At 35.3% G+C, this 19,618-nt stretch overlaps 1 protein-coding gene across 2 annotated transcripts in view; it reads right to left on the bottom strand.

The window, feature by feature from the left end:
* Positions 1-4,198: 4,198 nt before the first annotated feature.
* LOC113230954 (proton-coupled folate transporter-like) overlaps positions 4,199-19,618 on the bottom strand; it is a 38,883-nt gene continuing 23,463 nt past the window's right edge. The window contains exons 3-5 of one of the 2 annotated variants that reach the window (XM_026465064.1): positions 17,032-17,253; positions 7,192-7,348; positions 4,199-4,327 (exon numbers count right to left, since the gene is read on the bottom strand). In XM_026465064.1, coding sequence (XP_026320849.1) covers positions 4,237-4,327; positions 7,192-7,348; positions 17,032-17,253 — 470 coding nt within the window. In that variant the 3' untranslated portion in view covers positions 4,199-4,236. Of the gene's footprint in view, positions 4,328-7,191; positions 7,349-11,078; positions 11,103-11,153; positions 11,166-17,031; positions 17,254-19,618 lie in introns of those variants that run through there. The other variant, XM_026465065.1, reaches the window with a different exon arrangement.

Genomic DNA, 19,618 nt, shown 5'->3' on the forward strand with positions numbered 1-19,618 from the left:
AATGGACTATATATAATAATAATTGGAAAACTAAAGTAAGTATATTATTTTAATAACTATACTATAAAGTATCACTTCGGTGCGCAAACATGGATCTAACATATCAGTAAATAGTATAAACGCGGTGATAGTGATTTGGGTCAATATTAATTATAATTATAGTAAAATGTACGTAGACCTCAAAATAAATAAGATAGAAAAATATTATTGTATGTTTTAATGTTATATCAATCAATAAACCTTAAATTACCTAGCAGCAGAGACAGCGGCACCGGAACCACACCAGACAAGGGTGTCTAGTATAATTCCAATATAGGTCCATTACCTAATACTAATCCATTACATGGGGCCATTTTGTAACATTTTCCTGAGTCACCGGTCACTGGAGTGTATGCACTATGGAAATAGCAAAAAAATTTCCTGCATCTTCGTTTTTACATCTATTTCTGTCATTACTTTATACCGATACCTCCAATGAACGCTTCGCCAATTTAATTTTGTGGTTATCCGTTTTTATTTTGTTTCTTTATTTTTCACAAAATCATTTTTTGTTTTTTTTTTCGAGTTTTGTTTTCCGTTTCTTTATTTTTTTCACAAAATTTGGGGAGAATAACATTAGTAAATAAAAAAGGGCTGTTTAAATTAAAATGACCAAAACATTAAGTTGGCGTAGTGTTCATTGGAGGTATTAATACGTACGTAGGTATTTATCGCACATGGAACCAAATAGGTACTGTCCTAACTCAAAATTGAGGAATTAAGAAAATACGATTTGAAAGCTCAAACAATTACTGAATGAAAATGGAATGAAACCAATAAATTTATATTCTCCTTTTGTAAATGAACCATTAAATATTGTTTTTTTTTTAATAAAAAATAAGTGCGCATTTGACCTCCACCTCACCTGATGGAAAGTGATGATGTGGTCGATGATGTAGCATGCACACTTACAAAATGCCTATTCACTCTCGCCTTGAAAAGGTCCAAGTTACAGCGTTCGTGGAACAAGTCCGCATCGAGGGAATTCCACTCTCTAGCCGCTCGCCATATAAATGTGGAAGCAAAACACTTCGTGCGAAATCTGGGAATATCCACAACAAAGGGGTGGAATCCCAGCCCTTTTTTTACAAGACGTTTTTTTATTTATAATATATGTATTATAAATAAAAATATAATATATGTATTATAAATACATATATTATAAATAAAAATAATCACATTTGCAATAAGATGCATTTAGATTTTTTAAACTTTAAAATTGGGTCTTCTCAATTCCACCTATCACGGAAGAAAGATGTGTGGTTTGTGCCACCAATTTTTGAGTTACGGCAGTACTTATTTGGTTTCAAGTGCATTAACAGTACCTACTATAAATAGATACTTATTTCACTTAGCGTTTTTTAATACGATTGCGGTTTCGTCAAGGAAAGCACTGACTGGGCACTTCTCTGACTCTTAGTGAATTAGCGATTGTATGACATACATATATACATATACTTCACGCCTTTTCCCATCGGGGTAGGCAGAGACAACAGTTTTCCACTTGCTACAGTCCTGACACACATCTTTCGCCTCATTAACACGCATCAATGCTTTCATACACGCTCGTCGTTTAAGGGTACTCTTGACCTGGCCCTTCTTTAGGATGGCCTCAATTTGATCATGTTAAGTTCTCCTTGGTCGGCCCATACCAACTTGCCCGCTCACACTCGCCTTATAAATCTGTTTCGTCACTCTTCTTTCATTCATTCTCTCTCCATGTCCGAACCATCTAAGCATCCCTTTCTCTATCTTTGTCACTATATCTTCTTCCATGCCGCAACGCTTTCTTATCACACTGTTCCGTAATTTATCCATCCGAGTCACTCCAGCCATACTGCTCAAAGCTTGTCTTTTTATATAATAATTTACCTTTATTTATGATACTTTGTGACCTAGGTGACACATAGGTTGACAAGTCCCATGTGCCTGTAATTTCACCAGCACCCTCACCCTTCAAAACCGAAACATAGTAATGCTCACGTTACTGCTTGGCAGCAGAAATACGTAAGGCAATGAAATCCTCTATGAATGCCATATTAAATGTATGGAGCATTTTTCGTTAAAATTTTGAGTATTTCTAGTTTTATCTTTTAAAAAAGCTATGATGACAACGACAATTTTACTTTTTCGACATCAGCTTAAAGGTTTTTGCTAACTCTTAAACGGATTAATGGATTATCGCCTAGGCGCATTTAACTATAACACCCTGAATATTTGCCATAATTTTCACTGTTGATAACTTAAGTAAAAGACAATTACTTAGCTAACTAACTACCGTTGATAAATTAGGTAAACGGCAAATGGTTGAACTTAGCTAACTACTATTATCGGAAATTCGCAAACAAATTAATGAATTCAAAGTAATTTTCTTCAAAATATTGTTGTCATCTCAGGTTTGTATCCAAATAAATATAATAATCGCACTGAACGGGGTCAACAGTCGTTCTGATAGTTTAGCACAGTTTCTCACATGATAATGCCAATGTTTAATAGGTAATTAATATTCCCATTATGTAGGTAGGTATATATAATAATAATCTATCTTTATCATTAGTGTTTTTCTGTGAAGTAACTTAGTTGTGCAAGTTACGGACAAACAGTCAAATGATTTTTGGACGTTTTTTAGTTTTTCTATTTATAATGCCAGTTACTTCCCTAGACGAACTCTACTGCTTTCACAAAGAACTCTACTGCTACTAAAACTACTACTATTACTGCTAATTGTCTCCCTTAATTTGCTAAAAATCGATAACAAATTTAGTTGTGTTTAAAAGCACAATCATAGAAATAAATCTGTGTGGCTTGTAATTAAAGTTACAAACACCAGAGGCCATAAGTGCTGATTAACTTAATATTTGTTTGTATTTTAGATAATTAAAACAATGTTGTTAAGTATGTTTTCATTCATTTTTGTGATTACTGTCTACAGGTTGTAACAAAATCACCATTCATAAATCGTTTTTAATATAAATGTAAGGACTGTAAAAAAGCAATAAAAATCATCCGTGAAAAGGTGCAAAATTGTTACGTAGGCGTAGGTACATAAGCAGTGAGGATGGGTTTTATTTACCAATTTGATAATTGCACACGTGTGTCTCATAGCGCTGCTTTCGCTAAGCTACTTTCTGGTCAAAAACATTAAAAACATAATGTTGGCTCCGGCTACGAGAAGAATAGGAACGTCGACGTCGGGTTTTATAATAACCATGATCGTCAGCTGTGCAGACTGTACAATAAGGGCCACCACGTATAGATACGTAAATAACAACAATGACTTACAATTAATTATAAATAACTGGGCAATACCGACCTTATCGTAGAGCAGAGGTTATATTATTACATGAAGTTATCCAAAGTAAAGTAATTAGAGAAAAATGCGCCCTGACCATGGGATCTGTACAGAGCCAGAAACGTTGTGGTTTGTTTGAAAAAAAAAATATAAGCTATTTAGACCCAAAAAATAGTTTCCTTTCCAAATTGTAGCAATTGAGAAAACCTAAGACTCGATACAACCTCAAATGGCTTCGGTTGATTCCGCATAACAGTGAAAAAATTGAATCAATCAATTTGGAAAAAATATATAGTAAAATTGAGGGTATACTCTCTAGTATACGGTGTGAAAACACGATTCCTAAAAATATTCACGATAGAAAAAAAACAAACTTATCTCGAAATTTTACAAGAAAACCGCTGCATTCAACAAGTACTTTACATATACCAATGATTTTTTTTATAGCAACCGAACTAAAAAGACCACGTAAAGTATGAGATACACATTTTTCAAATGGCTTTAATTTCGTTTGTAAAAATACTCGCACAATAGAACCAATTCATTACAGGAAAAATTTTAATTCAAGCTGAGGTAGTAAATGGGAAGTATCGACTCTTACATCCCGTAGTCCCGTCACAGAAAAGAAATAAAAAGCCCTTACTTACACTTTAATACCGGAATGCAGTGCTCACATTACACTTTGAGACAGAAGTAGGTAAGGCGTAACTTGTTCACAAAGAGATCAACTATTGGATGGGGCATGGGGCTATCTACATATAACGTACATTTTCCTACTGATGGACTATGGTTAATATTGAATTAAACAGGGGTTATTATAAACCTTTTGTTTATTGAGATTTTTCTGTACATAATAATTACAATAATAGGCAACATTAATAAAACTTAACAATAATAAATATCTGTCAAAAACGAGTTACTTCGTTATCCCTGGGCTTCATCTCGGGCGTCCCTGGTTTTTCGTTGCCTTCCTTTTTGTGTAGAACAAATAGTAAACTGGAAACAAAAAAACAGAAATAAATTTACATAGGTATGTACATCTGTTAAGTTATGTGATGTTATGGATGTAGTTTCCATTGCGTCCTTTCGTTAGTAGGTAGGAATAACAAAACAATAAAGATCAGGCTTTTGCTGTGCATTTACGCTGAAAAATTAAGACATTTTCTTTGTTCTATTCGTTCAAAAAGGCCAGTCTGGGGTCAAAGGCAATACCGTCTTCAACGGTGAGTTACTGATCTAGAACTTTACACAGACATTTGAGGTCGGTTTTTTTTTATAAAAAAGTTATATCGAGTTCTTAGGTTTTCGCGATTGTTACACATAGGAAATGAAACTATTTTTTCGGATTTAAATCCGGAAAAATAGTTTCATTTCCTAAAAAAGTTATACTTATTCAAATTCAAAATAATGTTTGTCTCCTTTATCGTTTTTTGAAGCACTTACAAAGTATGTGGCACTTACGAAGTAAAAGGCCCCATAAGCAAAATGAGTAATTTTTAGGAGATTGCAGACGAACGAAATTAGTTGGTATTATAAAATTTCTCATATGTATATAATTATAATTTTATTTCAAGTACTTCGTATTATTTTTATAACTTTTATGTAGGTAATAAAAGTTTGACTTATGATCACAAACTTATGGCTTTATTAAGGAAATTCTGATTCGACAACACTACAATAATATGATTGGGTACCAGTAAAGTTAAATTAACATTATTACAAACAAAAGCACCACATAAAGCATCCAACCTCAAAGAAAGTTCATTTTATCGGCCTCCGTGGTCGAGTAGCATGCTCTGAGGTCCCAGGTGCGATCCCCGGCCAGGTTAGTGTAATGAAACTAACTTTTTTTGTCTCGGGCCTGGGTGTTTGTGATACCGTCGTTGATTCCGATTTCCATAACACAAGTACTTTAGCTATTTATGTGACGCAACGTATGTGATGTTTAATATTTATTTATTTCCTAAAGTATTACCATGGAGTAAATGATAAAGCAAATAAAACACTTTATAGTTACTCCATGGTATTATTATAAAATATACTTTTGACTTTTTGTAAAACTATTTGGATAAAAACACTCGCAAAAACACGCAACTAACAGTTACTCAATATCACTCGCAATTTACTATAACTTTCTTGAACGTAGGGCAAGAAGTAAGGTCATATTAGGTACTCTATAAGACAAACAGAAATAGAAATTAACAGTTCAAGGTTCCTATTATTAGGCTATTAGAAATCTATTTCTAATAGTCGATGACAAAATTACAGTAAGGGCGTTTTATTGAGAGCAAGGTCTTTTTTTGCTCCAGTGTCGAAATGATACGCCAGTAACTTGTGCAACGTGGAAATATGCAGTTTTGCTGTTTCTAACTTTTGAATGAGACGACCGAATGAGTTTATTAAGAATAAATCAATTTTACTTTTTGCTTATACTATGAATTTTACGAGTACTTAATATAATATTATAAAGTACCTATGTGTTACAATAACTTAACCCGCTCATGGACGCCGTGTGAGTGTGAGTGCTTATATTTATTTATTTTATTTATTTATTAGCTGATTTCAAAAATAGGAGGAGGTTCACAATGCAACTGTATATTTTTGTCACTCGCATTTGTGAACCGAGTTTGATGATTCTTTTTTTGTTGGAAAGGGGATACCTCAGTATCGGTTCCATTTAAATTTGAAGAATATATTCTACTTCTAAGGGTGGTAAACTAGAGGATAAAACCGGTTTCGCGCACTTTCCGGTAACCGATTTCAATAATACTTGGCAAATAATAATAATAATAACGCACACACTCAACATAGCCCCGCACTAGCGAAACCGTGTGTCGCGGGTGCCATGGACACACACATAGACAACCACAAATTACACCCAAACTCACGAGAGAAATAAATGTAGGCCATACAAATATTTCTTCCGACCCGGGAATCGAACCCGGGGACCTCTGCGTGGCAGTCCGGTATGGTAACCGTTCGGCCACGGAGGCAGTTAAATGTAATGGATGTAATTCCACGAACTTTTGAGGTCAGTTTTTTATTGTAAATATATTTACATGGTATTACAGTAGTTAGGAACCAATGCACCGTGAAAAGTAAGTTAATTATCTACCTAAATAATAATAATAATAAATAAGATCTAAAAGAATAAATAAATTATAATATATACACTTAATTCCCTAGCATCATTAGACAGAATGTTAGAATTGATTCAATATAATAATTACGCTTTTTCACTGACTGCTGATTTCGTCAATATTCTTGTACAAAAGCAAGTATGGCTATGGGCGTAGTACATGTAGTAGAATGATTGCCTTTGCGTCATATTGAATTACTAAAGACATACATGCATATTAGAGAAAAAAAATTGGTTAAATAAAACTTACTTTTGCTGTTAGAAAGTTAAATGGCACTGACAAGTAGTTGTATCTCTCCTTATATAAATACGTTGGTGTCCACCGCACTGTGTTAATGTAACGTCTACAAAAGTGGGTAGCCTGTATTATCATATTCTAATATTTAATTTTAAGGTAAACGCCGCTACTGCCCATGAACGGGTTAAGAGAAACTCGTATCTAAATTTCTACAGAACAAAAATGTTTCGTAGCTTGTAATTTGTGCGTTACAAACTAAGAATAATACGTTTGTATAATAGCAATTCTACCAAGAGGTCAAAACATTACAGGAGAAAACAAAACAACAAGCTACTTTAGCTGTACTACGCTAATGTAGAGGCACGCCAAAAATCAGCTAAACACAACAGCTGTTGTTGACACAAAAAAAGTTAACCTTCCAAGTACTAGGAGACCGAAAGTTTAGAGGAAGTACATACTTTAAAAATACAAGTGAATACTTACGTTAAAATACCAATAGCAGGTATAGCCAACGCCACACTTATGAGGTAGAAGGCGCCGGTAAAAGTAGTCATTGTTGCCATATAGACCTTACTATACACGGGGGAGTATATCACGGGAACCAATGCTTCCGATATGCTGATTAGAGAGCTTGTTTTACCTGTAAACAAATGACAGTGAAAAAATAAGTGACAGTCTAGTAAGCGAACAGATTCGGTTGATTGCAGCGAGATGAAATGACAGTCAAATTGTGCATTGACATCGTTACTAGGTAGAGGCCAAGCGGCCATAGCCCTCTCGAGTTTGAACGTAAAACTAATGATAAAATCAGCCGTATTAGATTAAGTAACAAAAACTTCTGCTGAGTGATGACTCGTGAATTGGGTAATAAGCCACAAATGAAAAATTAAGAGTATTTTAACATTTGTCGGCAAAAATGGAATAGGAGGCGACACAGAAATCTTTTTTTCGTGTTTAAAGCTACTGGACCTCAAATACGCCTGATCTATTTAGCGAAACAATCAGATCTAATATAAACATAATAAAGACCTAAACAAACGTAGTCGTTATACTTTTGCTCTGCCCTTGTTTATTCAAGTCATCATCAGGAACTTTTCCAATGTTCATAAGTATGCAAATATGTTTCGGGTTTCACATGCTCTCATCCAGCCAAAGTTACTTTGTTTTGTCGGCGTAGGTGTTGCGTATAATTTTTCAAAGTTCACCACACACGCCTATCATAATTTTGCACCTTTAATAAGGCCACATCTGTAAAATAACAACTTTTCAGTAGAAATGTTTACAGATTCTACGAACGATATTACACATCGCTTTGTTTAATGCACTACAGGAACTAAACATAGCTGATTAAGAAAGTGTAACAATTATCAGAGTTGTCCTATCTTCTACTATTTGCTGTGCTCTGTTCAGGGTCCATAATTTGATTTCAATATTAAGTAATAAAAACATCTGTAATGTACGTTACGGAACGCAAATAAAATAGGAATAACGGAGAGTTATAAAATTTTACATGGACATAATTTGCTCCATGTGGTTCGTGTTAATTTTACGACTTGTGTGTAATAAAGCCACCTATGTGGCTTTATTATACCATGGATACATTTTTTGCTGTGCATGGCTTTTTCGTGTCGTAAGATCATTTTATTAAAGTTTCTCGAAATATTTGGGGCTCTACGTCCAAATCATAATTCATTCGTACGGGAGCTAAATTCTTTACGCAATTAGTATAAGAATTAGTCAACTTAAACTTTTTGCAAAAGCTGTAAAAAAAAGGTTACTTTAAATTGCACGTTGTCGATAAGCGATGTTTAGTTAAGTGGTCAGAGAACATTCTGAATGGTTGGGATGGGAGTGAAGTTTAAGTCGTAGTTGCATCTATATAATAATAATAATAAATTTAGTTCAATGCTTGAGAATTTGGCTTACAATGAAATTGGCCTCTATGCGAGTTTATGCACATTATCGGGCAATCAAGCCTATCAGCCATCGCTTTCAGAATGACACTACATCTTCCGCGCATTCTGTTCAAGAGTGACGTGACGCAGTTTACTTTCGTCAGACTATAACTGGCCTTATGGTGATTATGATGTTTGGATCACAGAGCGATACCTCCAATGTACACTACGCCAACTTAATTTTTGTACCTATTCTGTTTTTATTTTGTTTTCACAAAATTCGTTGTTTTTTCGAATTTTGTTTTTGTTTATTTTTTTTTCACAAAATTTGAAAAGCATAATGCCTATTAGCAAATAAATACTTATGGTCGTTTACAAAAATATCAGAAAATGACCAAAAAATAAAGTTGCCGTAGTATTCTCAGAGAGGGAAATTGTCCTTATTTTATGTGGATGGTTTCTCATTGTAAGTAGCTCATATCTACCTGTACATAGCGTCTTAGTTAAAATTTTATGTTTATTACATTCATGTGATAACGGTGGCGCTATGTAGTAACCAAGCTGTAAATTATTTTTAGAAATTAGGTACTATGCATGAAGTGATGTCATTTACGCTAGTGTGTCCTTTGTAGCTTGCCAACGAAATAATATAATAATAACAATAATAACGCACACACTCATAGCCCCGCACTAGGGAAACCCTGTATCACGGGTGCCAAGGACACAAACAAATAGACAACTGCAAAATATATTCAAACACACGAGAGAAGTAAATGTAGGTTATAATATTTCTCTTGGCCCGGGAATCGAATCCGGGATCTCTGCGTGGCAGTTCAGCATGGTAACCGTTCGGCCACAGAGGCAGTTAAAAGGAGGGAGAAGAAAGGTAACAAACACTCTTAACTTAACAGTATTTTGCCGATCTCTGGCACCTAGTTCAATTTTTACAAAAGTTGAGACGAAAGTTGCTATGGCCGAAAAAGCATACAAGGGTAAGATTTAAAACAATGGAAAATGTAGAATTATCGAGAATGACGACTCCCGCTCATCAAAAACAACCTTGTCATAGATTATCTGTGTTTATTTTAGAGCAATAAATAATTTTTGTATACGATGTATTTTCGTATCATAATATCAACTCATTTTCCCATTGCTAGGTACAAATCTACTATTAGGAGAAGGTTTGGGCTATAGTCAATCACGTCGGCCCGATGTGGGTTGGCGGCTATACACGTTTTCGAAACATTACATGACACTTCTTCATTCATATGCAGGTGTTATTACATTTTTCTCTATTGTTAAAACAAGTGATTCATAAACTACACAGCTACATGTAATACTGCAGGCTTCTTACCGTGTCGACGCTTCTTTTGTTTTCGGACTACATTTACTTTGAATAGTCTGTTGCCATCTTGACTACGCTATCAGTGGCCGCGTAGAAATCTTCCCTCGTACAGGTATTAGGGCACGAGTGTGTTTTGTTGCATTTTTATCACACACATTTCCATTCCGAGAATTTTTCCCGGCATTTGTTCTCTGTATTCTTCTGAGAACTCTAAGTATGCTTGTTATTTTCCACATAAACCTACATATGTTATTTTCACTGTATAACCAATCAGAATATTGAATTGAATAATATTCTTTTTTTACCGTGTCGGTGTTTCTTTTATTATAGGACTATATTGAATTTTAATAGTATGTTGCTACCTTGACTGCGTAATCCGTGGCCGCATAGAGACCTTCCCTCATACAGGTAAGCCACGGGGGGCACACGAGCAAGTGCTGCATAGACTTTGTTGGGGCACTGCAGTCATATCTGGATAGACTATCATCCCTGAACCTTAAAGGTCGATTCAAGGACTTCCACACAGGCCACCACAGATCGCAGGTGGTAGTTGCTCTTGAGGGATGATGAAATCAAGTGGTGAGAGGTTTTTATGTTTCACCCAGTGACAATCGTATAGTCACAGCAGGCCTTCCGGTGGGAATTGAATCCGAGACTATTATTTGATATTTAATACTCAATATTTATTGCATTTTCAAAAATATATAATCTAGCAGGTGAACACGCTTAAATTAGACCTTTGTGACCTTGTTAGGGTACTGCAAAAATACACAGAGTGGGCTATATTTCAATAGATAGAGCTATGTATTACTAGCTCTATCCCACATTTAAACTACAAATAAGATCTCGATGAAACAAGAAACAAAAATTAACCTACACAAAAAGATAATATTCAAATCTCTAATAAAACTATTCAAACATTATATTATTTTGAAGGATTTATAAATATTTGTAAATGCTATTAACAAAAAATAACAAAATATTACAGTATAAGTATTTATTTGTTATTTGTTTGGTGATGCGCTCACATTCGTGTCATCTTGTATAAAATAAAACCAAATACATTTTGCATTTTAACCCACGTAGGCATACGAATATCTTTATGTGCCTAGTACTCATGCAGTGGCAGACAATGAGCGGATATTACTGAAGTCCTCCCTAACGATACCTCCTGATAGAGATTTCTGGTTTTTGTTTTCAAAATCCGAAGGTTTGTGCTAAGGAGAATAGGAAAAATTCGGCGATCAGGAGGTATCTCGGTAAAAAACACAATAGACATTATGTATGACACATATTTTATAGGCGTCAATACATATATTCTTACCCAATATCGCGCAATAACTTCTAGTGTTTAATTCCTATTTGACACTTACATAAATGATTTATTTACAAACAAATTTCAATGACATGAAACAAATAACAATTTAGCCAGGCTATAATTCGTAATCGTCTAATCATGTATAGAATGGTTTTCCTCTTTAAACTAGTTAGAAACTATTTGTAACCAACGTTTTCAAAACAACTTTAATATATGTTTACAACTTATTAAATAAAAACAATATTGTTTATTTATTTTAAATTTTACCTATTTTAGAATAGTCTAGATTCGGATCCTTTTGAAGTTCCTACTATAAGTTTTGTTAGGAGTAGTGTTGGGTAATTGCTCGAAAATATTTATATGGTGGTAATTTTCGGAAAAATATTGTAAGAATAAATGGAAATATTTAAAAAATAAATAATGGAAAAATTCTTTAAAAAAAGACTTTTTAATATGGAAAATTTCCATGATCCGACTGTAGTTAGTTATTCTCGGTCATTCATATTAAAAATAAGTATGACTAGACATGATAAATATTATCTAATTTCTCACAATAAATCCAACATTTATGTACAAGGATTTAGTGTAATTTCCAAAGTACACGTAAGACTATTTGCCTAAGATATATACTTGGCTTTGCGGGTAGAGAAGGGCAGGAAAAGATAAATTTGTTGTATGAAAAGAAAGTAATATTTATAATTTTTGATCATTCTTAATCTGTAATGTGAAACAGCGAGACTTCCAAAGTCCTGTAAGACTACTTGCCGATGACATTTACACACACTTAGCTTTAAGGGAAAAGAAGACCAAGACACGGATTAATTTGTTGAGTGAAAGAAGATATGTATATGAAGATAAGAAAGAACACGGTGATAAGTAATAGAGTTTAATGCAAAGAGAAGACTGCGCCATGATATGTGAGAATCATTTTAACACTCTGCTATTGAGCTCAGCCTACGGAAGCTTTCTGTAGCGTCTTGAGCCAGGATTCGAACCCACCTAGGTACCAGATTCGTTCATCATCATCATCATCATCTCAGCCCGTTAACACCCACTGCTGAGTATACTCCTCCCCTTTTGCACGCCAGCTCAGCCTTCCGGCCACCCCGACGATATCGTCCAACCATCTAGCAGGTAGTATGCTTCGGGGACGTCTCGCTCCTACCGGGTACCACTCAGTAACCGCCTTGGTTGGACCGATGGGGTCGTCGTCCCGCCTAGCAACGTGTCCTGCCCATAGGCTCGCGATCCGCTACCGACGTCTACGGCCCTTGTTCGCTGTCGTATCTCCAAGTTGGGTATGCAGTCGATGAGGGAAATGCCGAGCATGGTGCGCGCCATTGTCCGTTGTGCTACTCTGATTTTGTGCAAGTATTCCTTTGTGAGCGGCCATGTCTCGGCACCGTAAGTAAGTATGGGCAGGACGCATTGGTTATAAACTTTAGTTTTCAGGCTTTGAGAGATTTTAGATTCGTTAATGAATTGTATTAATAGAAGAGTCTTCAATTGTTCGTTTTATCTTATTTTTTTTAATAATTTTTTATAATTTTTTTTTAATTATGGCTATCAATAGCCAAGCACTAAAAATGTTTCAACAGCAGTTCAGCAGAGCTCTTTGTGAAAGGGTTCGCCCAGGGAAGTACTGCCACCTTACCAATTTCTATCGCCAAGCAGTAATGTGAGCATTATTGCGTTCCGATTTGGAAGGGTAAGGGTGCTGGTGAAATTACAGGCACATGGGACTTGTCAACTTATGTCACAAGGCGACGGGCACAGTGGCAGTGCCCCTAAGATCTTTGCGATTAAAAACTCTAAGTGGCAGTGCAACTGTTATGGGTGGCTTAACACCAGGCGTACGACTAGTACCGGCACTAGGTATTTAAAAAAAATTGCACGGTTTGTGTCATAAAGCCACATCTGCAAACTAACAACTTTTCAAGGAGAGGTTTAAAGATTTTAGAAACGAAATTAGTTCATAACTTTTTATGCTTAAATAGAAGAGTTTTATTTATTAATTTTACTTAACATACATAATTTATTTTGTGTAGTTCGTATTAATGCCTTTCATTTGATAAAAGCACGTTTGACGTATGATCATATGTGGCTTTATTGTATACCAAGGGTAAGTAATACATTAAATAAAATCGTTTCTATTGATATCGTGTACTAGTAGATTAAATGATTATTAGTAAATGAAACAAAAGGATTTGAATATTAATTTTACTGTAGTTTGCAAGTCCCTTGATTTGCGGCAATCACAATAATTTCATATAGATCCAGTGGAGTCAGAAAACGACCATTCTAAAACTTAATCGTCTTCAATTTCTTATGTGCGTTTCATAAGTTTATACTTATGACTATATTAGATACTTATTACATATTAGATATAAGAAGTTAATATTATTATTAACTTCTTATATGATATGATAATCTTCATAGGAATACACATATTTCGCGTTTACTTTGATATTATGTTTAATTTCTTAAAATATGTATTTTCAAATGCTCATATCAAATATTTACTTTGAAATTATATTTTATGAGAACAATTCCTCCACATTGCCTAACCTTCTGCGCAGTCAAATTAAAATGCAGTAAATAAAAGATAACAACATCAAAATAAACAAGGTATCGTCAATGGAACCCATTTCTTATCATCTTTGTAAACGCCATTCTTTATCTCAAGGAAACTGTTTTAGTCAATACTTATTCACCAAGTCGTTAATAATAATAGTAATTTGTTAGACAACATCACCAATTATTTGGTCTCAAATTAGAGAATTCTAGTGTTATTACCCAGAATACCCAAAATAAAAGGAAAATGTACTAAGCTCAAGTCCGGTAGTGTAGTACTGCTGCCACCCTTGGGATGGTTTTGCTAAATACCAACTGGCCACCTTGAATTCAATTGAACAGCGTGCCAAGAGGCTTATAGGTGACTGGAAATTTGTAGAGGTGAAGCAGCGGAGCTTTGAATACTGCTTTAAAGTTGCCTGCTTATCGGTATTCTACAAGACATATCACGACTCCGTCTACGAGGACATTGCACAATTTAATTCCGCCTTGCTCTTTCTATCATCGAGTGACTAGACGTAGACTGGGGTTCCACTACCATGTTGTGGACATTCTACGGATTCGCAAATACCATTTATACGGCAAACGGCAATGGAGTGGAATCCCCTGCCTACAGACGACCTCATCGTCACTTTCCAACAAGTGAGATAGAGGTACTTATTGTAAACTTGAGGTACTTATTTTTAATTAAAAAAGTAGTACAGTAACTTCAAACAATAATTTACCTGTCTTCGTGGCCGAACGATTACCGTGCTGGACTGCCACGCAGAGGTCCCGGGTTCGATTCCCGGGCAGGGAGAAATATTTGTATGGCCCACATTTATTATACTCGTGAGTTTAGATGTAATTTGTGTTTATGTACGTATGTGTCCATTAAATACCCGCGATAAAGGGTGCTAAAATTTTTCGGTTGGGATAAAAAATAGCCCTCTCCGACTTTACGGTATGTTGCTCAATTAATGCTCTTCGGCTGGCCAAATGAAATTGATTAAACTCTCATGACGTTTTTTTTGCTTTGAGATCGTTTACATCAATATCTATACAATATATAATATACTAAACAAATCCTTTTGGATAGTTTTTGTTACGTTCTTACATAATATTGTTATGTACCTGCTAATAAGTAAAATATATAATTTCAATGCACGTGAGCAGTCGAAGCTGTTTACGTTTCTATTTAACGCGTAATTTATGGCGTCATTATCAATTTGAAACAAGTTCTTGAGACAAATATGCAAAAAAGCGCGTTACATCCATGTTATCCTACGATTTGAATGCGACCTGCAAAGATCATTATAAAAACAGAACAAAATACCAAAACAATGTCATTTCTATTGTGAAACAGAACCATCTCACGCGAATTATATAAATATTTAAATAACATTATATTAGCATAATACATACAAAAAGAAATGTTTCCATACACTACAGAGAATTCTCGACACAGATCTAATGCTATGCAAAAATATAAATAATGTATCAAGTATAAGGTGCACTTGAAGTTGCTGAACTCAAATGTATTGCCTTGTCAGCAAGATAATATACCTTACGGAGAACAAACACCGCAGACGTCACGTCTTATCATAATATTACGTAGCACGACACACGGGAAACGTAAAGTTATTATTACATTTGAAAATAGCAATGTTTTTGTTTTAAAACTAAGTCCGCAATACGAGTAAACGTATATAAGGTCCGTATACACTTTTAGGAGGAGTGGATCAGAGAGCCTATAGCGATGCTAATTATTACATTTTTCAGTAGATGAGATGCCTACGATTGACATTTTACTATGACACAACATTGTCACCTATATCAAGTTTATTGAATATTACGATATTTTACTATCATGGTATTCAATTATTTCTGTGAAATTACTCAGCTAGTTTGTTATTATTTGATTGAACTATCGATCAAGCGCGGGCTAAATAAGTCCAACCCCGGGCCTGCAAGGGGCGCGCGGTCTCGCGAAAGACGAAATTCTGGCCGCGCGCGCATCTGGCACTGCGATTCGGAAAGACGTACTTTATTTCAATACAATATGTGTAACGCAGTTGCTAGTTTTATTCAGCTGGATACCCCTTGTACGTGATAGGGCTATAGTTCCCATTATATTATTAATACAAAGATAGAACACTAAGAAAATATCCTTGATTTGTAATAAATTTTTAACGACTTTTTTGCCGTTGCATTATGTTTGAGTAATCTATGGAAATTATTTTCACTCAGTCAGGTAACTTCACAGCTACCAGACGGCTGACTAGGGATGTCACTTTAATAATTGTAATATTTATTATTATTATTTTATTGTTAATATTTATTATATTTTAATGATTAAGTGATACTAAGTAAATTCTTAAGTCTTTTTACTTTCTTGTTTGCCACAATTGCTTTTTCTTATACATATTGCTGTCGGTTTTTACTAATATACACATTTTTGTGGCTATCGGCCGTGGCGACGTACGTCTATAAATTTACGTGGTCAAAATCAATAAATCACCATCTACATGAAATCCATTTATCCCTTTCGGAGTGATTAAGTAACAAACTCGATCCATCAACTTTACTCTTATGTTGTGACGACCTCGGGGTCGAGCGGCTTGCACACCGGTTTCCATCTCTGAAGTCCCGGGTTCGATTCCCGGTCGGGTCAGTGTAGAAAAACTAACTTATTCTATATTATCTCTGGTTTGGGTGTGTGTGGTACTGTCGTTGTTTCCGATTTCCATAACACAGGTGCTTTAGTTGATTACGTTGGGATTAGAGCAACTTATGTGATGTTGTCTAATATTTATTTATTTAGTAACAGTAGAGCTTCTTGTGAAAGAGTTCGTCTAGGGAAGTACTGCCACCTACTTATCTATTTTTATCTTTTAATTTATATTTTTATTTTATCTGTTTACCTATTTCTGCCGCCAAGCAGTAATGTGCGCATTGCTGCGTTCCAGCTTAGAAGGGTAAAGGTGTTGATGAAATTTCAGGCACATGGTACTTGTCAACTTAAGTCTCAGGGTGACGGGTGCAGTGGCAGTGCCCATAAGATCTTTGTGATTTAAAGCTCTGAATGGCATTACTACTGTTATGGATAAGCTTACCACCTGCCGCACGACTTGTTCCTCCCATCACTTGGTATTTTAAAAAGAAATGTTTCTTGAAAAAAAAAATATATATATACTATTAGTGCAACTTACCAATTTCATCCGCATTAACAAGTTTCGTTGCAATAGATCTCAAAGACGTCGCTCCAGCGGAACTAAACATATCCAGTAGAGGACCGAGGTAGTAGACGGTGCGGTTCGGCGCCATGGCGTACACCACACACGCAGCTATTCTGCTCAGGCAAGCAACCACGCCGATAATACTGTCCTCCACTTTCCATCTTTTGGTGAACAGATATATTGTTATGAAGGAACCTGTGTAAAAGATAAATAAGTTGTAGTAACGGTCATGATTTCGACGTAGATATTAGCTACAGCATATTAAGATTGTACATGTACCTAGGAAATAAAATCACGTGACCATGAAAAGGATAAACTAATCTGACTTCCTTGTCATAACTAACGCATTTGTATTTTGGTAACTTTGATATGGGCTATACCTATATCGAAAGTTAGTTAGTTGAGTGAGAGTTAGATCTCGGGATGAACGTGGACAAATCGAAAATTATGTTCAACACACGTGTGACTGTAACCGTAGTTGGGGCTACTCTTGAGGGTGTGCATAATTACGTCTACCTTGGCCAAAATATTCAGCTTGGCAAGCACTTCGAAAAGGAAGCCGACAAGAAAATTCGTTTGACATGAGTGGTATTTTTGGGAAGCTTAGCCACATCTTTAGATCGTCAATACTACAAAGCTTACGCAAAATAGGCGCCTTGACGTCGAGTTGCGAACAACAGTCCGTTACACCAAGTACCAAGTACTACAAAGCTTAAAAATTAAGGCATTTAACCAGTAAAGCGCGCATAATTACGCGCACAAACTCATACTGAAATCAGCGACGTGAGATCTATAACCCCCCATAAGCGATTTTATATTTTATTTACTTTCAGTTTTCAGCAAAATCAGCGTAATTAATATTTTTCAAAGAAAAAAAAATTTGGTGCCAATATCTCGAAAATTCATCATCGCTTACACGCATCCACTGTTGGACATAAGCCTCCCCTTGAGCACGTTTTGTTTGGCGGCCCGCATCCAGCCATTGCCGGCCACCTTTCTCAGGTCGTACGTCCTACACTACGTTTTCTTTGACGTGGTCGCCATTTCAGAACAAGTATGGTTTATCGATCATTAACGCTCCTCGCAGATGTGTCCGACATACTGCCGCATAAACTTACTGATTTAGTGAGCTAAGTCGATCACTTTTGATCTCTGACAAGTGACTTCAACAAGGATTCGGTTTTTTTAAAATATAATATCAATTAGTGACGGGACGAACTACCACTCAGAGTTTTAAATCACAAAGATTTGTGGAGCACTGCCACGGCGATCGACAGCCTGAGACAGAAGTTGACAAGTCCTTACCCTTCGAAATCGGAACGCAGTAATGCTCACACTACTGCTTGGCGGCAGAAATAGGTAAGGTAAGTAAGGCAGTACTTCACTGGACGAACTCTTTCACAAGGAGTTCTACTGCTACCAAGGATAGTTTCGTTTGTGCAAGTCTGGTGTCTGTATTACCCTGTGTTATGGAGCACTAGGTTCCCATTTAGGCCTCGTACGGTACAGACGTAAGAAAGATAGGCATAAGACAAAACAGGTATACTCAATTACTTTAGTAGGTAAAGATTTCAAAATAAATGCAAAAATGAAAATTAATAGGTATTGTTCAATATATCAGAACATTGTTAGATTACTATTATTATTATAGTGTCAAGAGTAAAATGAGATAATGTCAGCACAGAGTACTAAAAAACCCACCTCAAAAGACATTCATCCCCTTGTTTCCCACCCTTAGAGGTGAAATATTTTTATTCACATTTAAATAGAACCACTACTGAGGTACCCTCTGTCCAACAAAACAAAAGACAAAACAAAGAATCATCAAAATCGGTTCACAAATGTCAGAGTTATCGCGTCAAAATGAGAATCTCCTCCTTTTATTAAGTCGCTTAAAAAGGTGCTTCAAATTTGCAAATTAAGTCATTTAATGCTATCGGAATATCACTAAGTTGAAAATAAATATTTTCAAATCTTACACTAATTTAAATAATGTTACGAAACTAGTTTTTGCGGTATTTCATAGGATGTTTGTAAATGTCTTTAATTGTTTGTCGATCAAGATTTTGTGTGAATTTTGTCATGAGTCACTCTTATCTCAGTACACTACCTTTCCTGTCTCTAATATCTTTGGCGCATATTTATCTGTATTTATCTAAGACCTATATTTGTAACTCCGTAGTCAAGTTTCAGACAGGAAATGATGTTGTGAGTAAATATGATTAGCTATATATTATACCGTTACTGTGTAGAACTAATGTATGCTAAATTAAATTAATAGATATGTGATCTAATAGAATGCTATATTTTTACTTAATCTTTTGTCATAATGTGTATTTAAACATCATTAAGTCGATGTAATATTTACAAAAGATTTCATAAAACCTATCTCAAACTTAGTTGAGTAGTGATGAGAGGCACCAAGATAAAACTATACTTAAATATTATTTTTTAACCGACTTCATGAAAAAGGAAGAGCTTCTCATTTCGACTGTGCTTTTTTGCGTGTATGTTACGGGCTTACTCCTACACTTGTAAAGCGATTTCGATTATTGTTTTT

Source organism: Hyposmocoma kahamanoa, unplaced genomic scaffold, assembly GCF_003589595.1.
Source record: "Hyposmocoma kahamanoa isolate Upper Pololo Valley unplaced genomic scaffold, ASM358959v1 64, whole genome shotgun sequence".
Lineage (NCBI taxonomy): Eukaryota > Metazoa > Arthropoda > Insecta > Lepidoptera > Cosmopterigidae > Hyposmocoma > Hyposmocoma kahamanoa.